This window comes from Nylanderia fulva, unplaced genomic scaffold, assembly GCF_048542155.1.
Source record: "Nylanderia fulva isolate GAGA-0341 unplaced genomic scaffold, ASM4854215v1 Scaffold738, whole genome shotgun sequence".
Lineage (NCBI taxonomy): Eukaryota > Metazoa > Arthropoda > Insecta > Hymenoptera > Formicidae > Nylanderia > Nylanderia fulva.
In genome coordinates this window covers 1-10006 of record NW_028190849.1, presented here as the reverse complement: position 1 = coordinate 10006, position 10006 = coordinate 1, and the positions used below count along the sequence as shown (strand labels likewise).

The 10006-nt window shown below is 31.1% G+C and overlaps 2 protein-coding genes, 1 long non-coding RNA gene and 1 pseudogene across 7 annotated transcripts; 2 read left to right on the top strand and 2 right to left on the bottom strand.

Annotated features, from left to right (window-relative positions):
• The first annotated feature begins 2058 nt into the window (after positions 1 to 2058).
• LOC146720237 (transmembrane protein 60-like) lies at positions 2059 to 3064 on the top strand. Its single transcript, XM_085488884.1, has 2 exons — positions 2059 to 2461; positions 2694 to 3064. The coding sequence occupies exons 1-2, from the start codon at positions 2252 to 2254 to the stop codon at positions 2868 to 2870; spliced, it is 387 nt and encodes a 128-aa protein (XP_085345010.1). The 5' UTR covers positions 2059 to 2251; the 3' UTR covers positions 2871 to 3064.
• Positions 2113 to 4481, bottom strand: LOC146720236 (uncharacterized). The gene is made up of 2 exons (XR_014926161.1): positions 2660 to 4481; positions 2113 to 2511 (listed from the first exon to the last, which is right to left on the bottom strand). It is a non-coding gene; the product is annotated as an uncharacterized LOC146720236 (long non-coding RNA).
• LOC146720235 (uncharacterized) lies at positions 2854 to 5151 on the top strand. Of its 4 annotated transcripts, none has more exons than XM_085488882.1 (5): positions 2854 to 2918; positions 3936 to 4184; positions 4348 to 4482; positions 4573 to 4678; positions 4777 to 5151. In XM_085488882.1, exons 2-5 carry the CDS (start codon positions 3942 to 3944, stop codon positions 4935 to 4937), a joined length of 645 nt encoding a protein of 214 aa, XP_085345008.1. In that variant the 5' UTR covers positions 2854 to 2918; positions 3936 to 3941; the 3' UTR covers positions 4938 to 5151. The 4 variants fall into 4 exon arrangements, with proteins under 4 accessions (XP_085345008.1, XP_085345006.1, XP_085345009.1 ...); XM_085488880.1 differs by lacking the exon at positions 2854 to 2918 and adding an exon at positions 3178 to 3566; XM_085488883.1 differs by lacking the exon at positions 2854 to 2918 and adding an exon at positions 3180 to 3377.
• On the bottom strand, positions 4776 to 8167 carry LOC146720234 (anaphase-promoting complex subunit 4-like; annotated as a pseudogene). The gene is made up of 8 exons (XR_014926164.1): positions 8120 to 8167; positions 7489 to 7845; positions 7208 to 7412; positions 6772 to 7053; positions 6451 to 6676; positions 5815 to 6369; positions 5277 to 5719; positions 4776 to 4893 (listed from the first exon to the last, which is right to left on the bottom strand). The product of XR_014926164.1 is annotated as an anaphase-promoting complex subunit 4-like (transcript).
• Between the last annotated feature and the right edge of the window lie 1839 nt (positions 8168 to 10006).

Here is a 10006-nt window from a genome sequence, read left to right as displayed (position 1 = left end):
TTTAATAAATTTTATATATATATATATGCATATGTAAAATATTCTCTTTCTCTTTCTCTCTCTCTCTCTCTCTCACACACACACACACACACACAACGGGGGCCAAATCTCTCAAATTGGTCTCATGATCAATTAGCCTGGATTCGCACCAGGGGCAAAGTCTGTTGGTAATGTCAAACGAATTTAGCCTGGACTTGCACCAGGGGCAAAGTCTTTTGGTCGAGTCTACGAAATTTAGCACGGACTCGAACCAGGGGCAAAGTGTGTCGGTAAGGGGCACAGTCTATCGCATGAAGATGGCGGTCTCTTCTTTAGGCAGGCCTTTGGCGATCTGTCTATTAATCTGTGGTAAGGTACGGTTCGTACGAACTGTATTGTACGATTTGTTTTCTGTTTCAGGTAAAGCCTTGTGTCCACGATCCGAGAATTCGGTCCGAGAAGTTTGTAGCCAATAAAATAGCCGCTTTTCTGTAAAAGCTGCAAATTGATTGGTTACAAACTTCTCGGTCCGAGAACTCGGACCAAATTCTCGGATCGTGGACACAAGGCTTAAGATATAGAGGAGCAAATTTTTTGGTTGTGCCTTACAGGAAAAGGCGGGGATGGGGCCTTTTCCCCAAAAACAAAATAATAATAGGAAAAATTAATAAACCTGAAAAATAGGCCAGATAACGAGCAAAAAATTTTTTTAGATGTAGAAATAATTGAAACTTATTTATTTGTATTATAAAAGTATGATGAAGTTCAATTATTTCTACATCTAAAAAAATTTTTTGCTCGTTATCTGGCCTATTTTTCAGGTTTATTAATTTTAAATTATACACGAGCGTTTTGTTATTTTTATGGCTTTTTTATAATAATAGGACTTAAATAAGATCGAGTACACTGAAAAAAAAATTTTGTTAGATTAACAAAAATTCTGTTCGAAAATGGACGAAACGGAATTCTGGTTGAATCTACCAGAATTCCTTTTAATACAACAAATATCTTATTTGCACCAATAAACTGATTTGTTGTACAAACAAGATGCTTATTGCATTAAAAGGAATTCTGGTAGATGCTTGTTGCATTAAAAGGAATTCTGGTAGATACTTGTTGCATTAAAAGGAATTCTGGTAGATTCAACCAGTAATTCCGTTTCGTCCATTTTCGAACAGAATTTTTGTTAATCCAACAAAATTTTTTTTCCAGTGTAGGATTTTCTTGTTACAAGTAGTTTCAGCGGTAATAGTTTAATTTATAATTTAATTAAAATAAATGTACTTTGCGTTTATAATTGATATATTAGTTATTAAACATGTATTGTACATATATTATATATATAATTTTTTTTTTATACATATACATTATTACATCATTGTAACATATAAAATACGCATATATATATTTATAACTTTTTAAAAAATTATATGTATTTTTTATATGAGATAAATAAATAATTGTTTTTTAATTATAAAATTGATTTTACTGTTTTTTTTAATTATAAAATAATAAAAAGAAAAGGGGAAGAAGAGGAGGAAGCGTGTACGAAAATCCTTTTTTGTACTGGAACTGTACTGATGTTGTACTGGTATCGTACTGATACCATACTAGTATTATAAGAGTACAGCCTATGATAAGATTTTATTTCAATATACAGTGGTGATACAGTGGCGCTACAGTAGCCGTACCGCGTACTAATACGGTGTATTGGTAATGTACTCCTACGGTACGCACGTACGTGGTAGGTACCGTACTGATACATAAAATACGACGTACGCTCTCCGTACCGGTACCGTGGAAGTATTTTGTTATCTGGGATATTGTAGTACAGCGTATCATCATTGTACCTGTACTACGTATTAGTGCGTATTATCGGTACATATCGTACAATACAGTTCGTACGAACCGTACCTTACATATTTGTATACGCCGTATTGGTAAGGTACGGTTCGTACAAACTGTATTGTACGATATGTACCGATAATACGCACTAATACGTAGTACAGGTACAATGATGATACGCTGTACTACAATATCACGTATTGGTTTTGTACTGTTACCATACGGTTACTCCGTATGCTGCCATCTCGTGGCGGCACAGTAATAGTACAGTAGCGGTATTTTGTGCAGGAATCGCACGCTTGGTTATCTGGGAATATGGTTTATCATTCATATACCGTTGGCTATAAAAGGTTACAATTGTCAAATAATTGATTATGCACAAATGCATAATCTTTTTAGAATCGTTATACATTATTAACTGTCTTCAATGGCTGTTTTGCATCGCGCTTTGTTCACGTGGTTTAATTTGTTAATATTTTTGGTCCTGCTAGTCCTGAAGCTTGACCAAAGAATACAATGGAACTGGTTTATTGTTTTCATTCCAATGTGGCTTTACAACAACATTCTTCTTATGTACATTATTTTCAACATGATCTCACATTGCAAGAACGGACGTCTCAATAGTTTGCACAGAGAGGCAAGTATTTGGTCAATTTTCAAGTCGCAGTTCAACAAGATGTAGACTTTCTTTTGCATAGTTAAAATTATTCCAAATTTGTTTTTGCATGTATATATGTATATACAATTTATAAAAATGTTGGATTTAGAAATATGGAGGTGCAATAATGTTATAAAAAAAACATTCAGTTTTAATTAAAAAAAGAAAAATTATTACCTTTCAGTATGCAGTAACAATGTTATTGTTTCAGGTATGGTATATAACAGCTGTGCTCCTGAAACTATGTGCTCAGATCCTGATTTGTTCAAAATTAGAGGCACCTGAGTGGTCACTTCCAGCGAAAGTGGTATTGGCACCCTTCTGGCTGCTCCTTCCAGCATTAGCAGTCGATGTCTTTATCCATTTGATACATCAATCTAGATATTGACAATGGATAAGTGCCAGCTTTCTGCAAACTACCTGAGGACTTATATACGTATGGTTACATTAATAAAATATCGATATTATCATTACTTTTTATATAAAATCAAATATATAATTATATATATACTTGTTATTTTTATAAATTGCTTATATTCCATCATATTTATTGGATAATAAAGTATTATCTTGTCACACATACATATTAATTTATATCAGTTACATAAAAATTTATGAATATACTCTATTAATTTAAATATTTGGTGCTACTAAATTTTTTCTGTAAAGAAATCAATAGATTAATCCTTATGGGAAGGTCTGAAAATGTAATGTATAAGTTGTCACAAGATATAAGTCTAGTCTAGTTTACTATAAATACTTGGTATTGCACAAGGCCAAATAGGACAGAGAGTTAAAAATAAGTAAATTCATAACAGTGCTTGTCGTAGCAATTCTCTCATCAGTAACTGAAAGAGCATCTTCTGGTTAAAATCACAAATTTATGCTATAGCTAGTGAGTCCGTTTATGTGAAAAAAATAAAAGCAGTGAACAATTACACACAAGAGTTTCTCTTATGATTACGCAACATCATTAACTTCGTTAAGAAAAGTCTTGTCTTGCATTGTGTACTGAATGATTATTGTGACAAACATCTGTGAAGAATAAATTGATAGCAGCTGTAGAAAAAACAAAATGATCAATGTAAATAGAATGTAATTATGGCATGAATGAATGGAAAAGACCAGCAACATCTGCCAGTCTGCTGACATTGGTCGTCACAAAATATAGCAATTGGATAAATTTCTATCAGTCTTATATTTTCTTGTGCACATTTTTCTCTTGATATATACATATAATTTAATACATAAGAAAATATATATATATATATTCTCTGATTCTATCTCTATAATTAAATCTTGAAATAAAAGTATGTACACATTAAACAGTTATTATTAGGGAGTGATATTTTTTTTCTATAAATTCAGTTTATTTGTGTGCAACTAATAAAATAAGTGATTTTTTTCATAAAAAATTTATAACTGTATAAAAGTTTCTCTAATTGATTTCTAGGTGACAATGTGGTTTTTTATACTTTTTTATTCATTATTTATATTACGAAAATCTGAAACTGCAAGTGATGTAATATCTGTAAAAGAAGTGAAAGCTGGACACTTAGCTGAGCTTCCATGCTTAAGCATTGATGAACATCATCGTTTTATGTTCTGGCAACTTGGAAATAACGATGTCATTGGTCCAGGAAATCCTTTAAATGCAAAGAAATATAATTATGAAGTATTGACTGGCACACTTCAGATAAGAGTAAGTGTTCAGATGTTTTACAAATATATTCTAGATTTTCTTTCTTTTATAAACAATAGCTTAGTTGTGTAGTAGAAACTTAAATGTGTAAATAAATTATATTTTATAATTTTATGAAGTACAATATGTGTATCTTTACAATTTATGTTTATAATGCTTATAGGGTGTGTCAACAGCAGAATCTGGATTTTATAAATGTATTTCGAAAGGTTTATTCGACGAGTCTAAATTGAAGATTAATTCTGTTGAATTAATAGTAAAAAATGATTGGGAAAAAGTTTGGGAAAATGATTTTGAGGTACCCTCTTATAATTATAAAAAATATATTAAAGTGTTAAGTAACTACATTGAATTATACTTAAATTTTATTAAAACTTACTTTGCTTAGACAAATCTGTTACGAGGAATGACTGCTGTTATGGTATTGGTGCTTGCTATAGCTATTGTTCTTCTAATTATTACCGTTAAAAGAAAGAAAAGTCAAAGATTCTTTGGTAAGTTTTTTTGTAAACATATGACTAGAATAGGATACACTTTTCTATAAATTTCTATAGAATTCTCTCTCTATAGAATCTTTAATTTATTTTTACAGATCTCGAAGAGTCGAGAGATAATTCTCCAGCACGATATACGCCGAATAATGCGCCCGGTGTTTCATCAAGTGCCGAGAATGCTGGAGTTGATAATGCCGCTGTTGACATTGATTTTCCTAAAGTATTTAAACAAATGCAGAAAGAACAAGCAATGCCGTAGATTGTAATTGTAAAATAGGAGAATTACAACAGGAACTTTTTAAGAATATTTGATATAAGAGAGAGTGTCTCTTCTCTTTAATTTTGAATTTATTTTATTTTACACAAATTTCTCCGTACTATTATTGTATAAGATAATATGTAGTTCAAATTCATTACAATAAATATATTGTAAAAATGTAAAATATGACTAATAAAATCTATATTCAAAATGATTTATAAAATTCAGATTGAGAACAAATAACCAAAGATTATACGAACCATAAATTAAGAATTTTTTAGTTGTTTGAAAAGTTATTATCTATTCAATAATCTTTTCGTATGTATAGATTAGACATACCTTAAGTGAATCCTAATAATACTCTTGTAAATCAGTTCTTGCTGCTTCCACAGGGAAATGTGTGCTAGGTGTGGTATCCATCATATTTTCCGAAGTTCGTGTTTCCTCTTCCTCTTCCTCTTCCTCATCATCATCCTCATCCTCGGGTTCTGCTTCAGTCTCGAGTAAACGAATCTTCCTATTATTTTTGCTCAAGATGGCAGCTACTTTTCGAGGACCGCTAACTGCTAGTCTCGCGGATATTCCTTGGAACGGTTTTGGCCACGTTGTACCAATGATATCGACCAAACTCACCGTATCGTTTTCATTCATAAAGGTAGATGCGTCATGCAATTGCACTTGCACGAGAGACGATGCATGAGTATGTTTGTTTAATATAAGTAAACTAAGATAATCTTGCGAGTAAAATTGTAAATCTGCTATCACAATATCTGTGCTTTCTCCTATATAAAACATACAAAAAAGATTATTTATTTTTGTTCTGTAACAAATAAGATAAACTTTAATATGATTGTACATGCAATATGATGCTACCAACCTTGATTCACATCTATTGTAACAGTGTTTATACCAAGAGCTGCAGGTTCCGCAGATGAATATTCGATATTAAAAAGTTTTAAAAATGTTGCTGTCAGCGTCGCTCATAGCTAATAAGAGATTTCCATTGTTTGCTTCAATCTGCGAGGATACGAGAGATGCAAATAATGGTAAAGACGTTGAAACCATTATAAAGTGCTCGATTAAACCCTGATAGGCTTCTGCGAAAACATTTTCTACAGCCGTGACTAATTTTTCATGGGACTGTAGTAAGGATAGTTAAAATCCTGTTTAACTATATGTGCGTAATCGCGCAAACATTATTCGTTTCGAGCATGGCGGCCCATTCGCTTCCTTCCGAGTCAGAGGAGTTTGTAGATTTTCGCGACGCAGATATTGACCCAATTTTTCTAGATTTATCTTGTTCGTTCTCGGCACAGTTTTATCAAAACCATTGAGAAATTCGGCGATAAATGTTAATTCCTGTTGACTTACGCGACTTACTTCCGAGGGTGCTTTCTCATCTGTTAATTGGAGGATAGCTACATACAACCATCTGTAAATGCAACGACAAAATTAAAATTAAATATAAACAGTAAATTAATTAATCACTCGATTTGTAATTCGTATATCATACCGGAAAAATGCTTTGTAATTGCGCATACTCTGATCTATAACTTGCTCGATTTCATACGACTTTGCCAGGAAAGCCTCGGATTCATTGATGGCATTAGTAACGAGCGTTTCACATCGCGTAATCCTAATGCTTCGTATATGTTACCTATCCTCACCATGCCTCTTAATTCGGCTAACTGATAAACTAAGGCCATACCGACACTAGTTAAATTTTTTGAGACCAATTTCTGCAAAAGTATAATCAAATATTAAAAATATAATTTTAAAAATTGGAACGTGATACACAGATGCAATTAAATTAAAAAAATATGTATACAAATACCTGTATATTACTGTAACACATCTCAATACTATGCCCAAATTTTTTAATCCTTTCTCCGTAAGATCCCGAAGTAGAAAATGTTCTAAATTCTTCGTAGGTATTCCAATCATTAACAGTTCTAAGAAATCTGCAGCCATACTACCAGGTGGGTTTGCTTCCGTGTATCGCGTGAGTTTTTCATCCATTTCCAAAAGTATTGTCTCCCAAGCTTCACAAGTAGCCATTAAAGTACGTGAAGAGATAGTCCTTTAAACATTCTATATTAGCTTGAATTTGTGCAACCTGAGAATAGAATGCATAATATTCTAAATTTAATGTTTCTTCCTTACATTATTTTAATTTATTACATGATACTTTGAGAAATAGTGCTTTTTGCATTAAAACTTTGTTTATTAATGCAATTAAAAAGTGCATTATATGTAAAAAAAAAAAAAACCTTAAGAAATGCTATGCTCTTCTCAAGTAACGAACAGGCTACTCTAGTTGTTTTAATACAACTGTTATCTCTCCATGTAATCCATATTGGGGTCACCAGATATCCCCCTATGATTTTGTAAAATTGGTCCATTGCCTACATTTATGATGCCACAATAAAACATTCCAAAAATATACATTAAGACCGCACCATTTTTCTGGCCAATCTACAAGAGATACAGGTAACTATTATTCATTATAATCTTAAATATTCTATAGTAGTATTGTGTCTTATATACTTACAAAGAGCATATCTAAAGTGTGAGATAAAATTCTTGCGTTCAGGCTCTGTACTATAACTTCTGATTAAAACTGGGTAGAGGTGGCAGATAATAGCCTGTAGGTTCATTAGTTTTATCATCCATTGGTAGATTCTCATATTCTGACAGCGACAAACCATTTAACACAGACAGTTAATTCGTTTGTTGGCAATTGGTTTTATGAATAATGTTTTAGTTTCAAAACATCAACAAGACAGAGTAGTTTGGATATTTCGTAGCACACTGCGAGAAGCTTGCCATCAGGCCTCCATGAAAGATGGATAACTGTATCGGATTCATCTTGAGGACTCAACAACCAGACTCTTTGCCACGTGAAGGCCTATGAAGAACGACTTCACCCTGGAATACGCTAAAGATATTGATATCTTTTAAGATAAAAAAAAGTAGTTCTAAACTCTTCTTTTTTTTATAAAAGTTGTGAATTAAAAAAATTTGATTTTTTCTAAAGAATTAGAAAAAGAAGAGAAATAAAGTTAACTTTACCTAATATCGAACAGTACATTCTTTAAAACAATCGGCTTTCAGAATACTAACCTTTCACATTACTAATTGCCAAAAGATCCATTTTCGGGTGACCACAGCATCATCGTTACTTCAGCAGGAAGTTGACGTTCCTCTAGCTGTCTCATAGTACCAGCCATAACTTTAAATTTCTTTCGCTCCAAGTTTTTTAAAAAGAAAATCCTCGACAGTTTACTAAACCAGTCTATTGCGCGCCTTGCCTTTATTTATGTTTATATAGCGTCTTCCATTGGAAAAAAAAAACTCGCTGGCACTCAGTGCCCCCTAGTTTTTAATTTTTTATGGAGATTACACAAAACGCCACCAGTTCTAAATAGTTTACACTTTCAATGAAATAAAGACATTAGAACTCAGTTTTAACAAAACGGCGCAGTGTTGAGAGGAAAAGACTTGAGGTTAATTAGCACAGCTGCCAGCTGCATTTATCTGGATCTCTTTTTATTTTTTTATATATATTTTACAATGACGAGTGAAAAAAACGATTTAAAAGCTATTTACTTAAAAATAAACTCATTAGAATCATATGTTGTGAAGTGGACAAAAATACATACTATCGATTGAAACGTAAGTAAATTATTTTTTCTACGATTAATGAGAATGTTTGTTGATTAAGCACAATTCGTAGATTTAAAACTTATTAATTACTATTACCTAAATAAATTCAGCAAGAATATATATTTTATAGATATCAATAACTATGGCGGTGGATTTTGTTCTTCAATTAGTAGAAAGAGAAATATTAAAATTAGAAGAAAGTATAGTTTCATTAGCTCTTCTTTGATGATACAACATTGTAAGTATTGAAGCTCTATTAGTTATAATCAACAAAATATATAAAATTTATTATATTATATATTAATATACTATATATATATATATATATATATATGTATATTAAACTGCTTAATCCTTTTTATTACAGTATTCCAGTGGTTTTAAACAATGATTGTGGTTTAACTTCATCAAATACAGAAATAAATCTTCAGGATGAGAAATTTTTACTGCAAGTCAAAATGATGTTTGTACAAAAAATTAGAAGATTGCAATGATGATAGTGGTATATACTACACATATATGTTTACTATTATACATCTAAATTAGTAAGTTTGAATGATAATGCGTTACATTCTCACAAATTTCTTTTTACAGATAATTATGGACCATCCCTGAAACGAAATTTTCTGTTGGATAAATACAATTCATACCTTTTTATTAGTGGGTCCAATGAAAGGTACAAAACTAAAAAGTCATGTGGAACCGAATTGCCCAAGATTTAAAGGAAATTTTGACATTGAACGGACTGGTGTGCAATGTGAAAATAGTATAAAACGGTTATAAAAAAAAGAAAAAATCAATAGATAATAACAGCAAATCAGGTTCTAGCAGAATGGAGGTTGAGTATGAAGAAGAACTGAAGAAAATTTCAGCAGCAGACGATAGTATCGACCGAAATTTTAAGAGGTGTAACAAACATCAAAAATAATGTAGCATTGAAATCGGCAATCTAAAAATATCAAACACAGAATTAAAAAGAAGACTAAGAAATCTTTGCAAGATATTTTTATATGACAATGCGGCTATTTAAAAATCACTGAGCAGAAATAATTTTAAATTATTATCAAAAAACCATGTTTTTGTTAAACAAGTAAATTAATGAAAATTAATGTGTATATGCATTACAATATATTCAATCAATATTCTCTTAATTTGAACGAAAATTATAAATAACTTATGCGTAACATATATTTTTTGGACTCCTAAAAAAAAAATATATTATATTATTTTTCAAAACATAAGATAACTTTTTTATTCGAATAGTCTCAACTGCTCTTTTAGCTGAATGTTTAGAAGCAATGAAAAAAATCGAGGATCTACGAAAAATTTAAGTACATTTCTAGGATTTTTTTATATGATATAAAAAAAATATATGGTATATAAATTGATTTTTTAATTTTTTT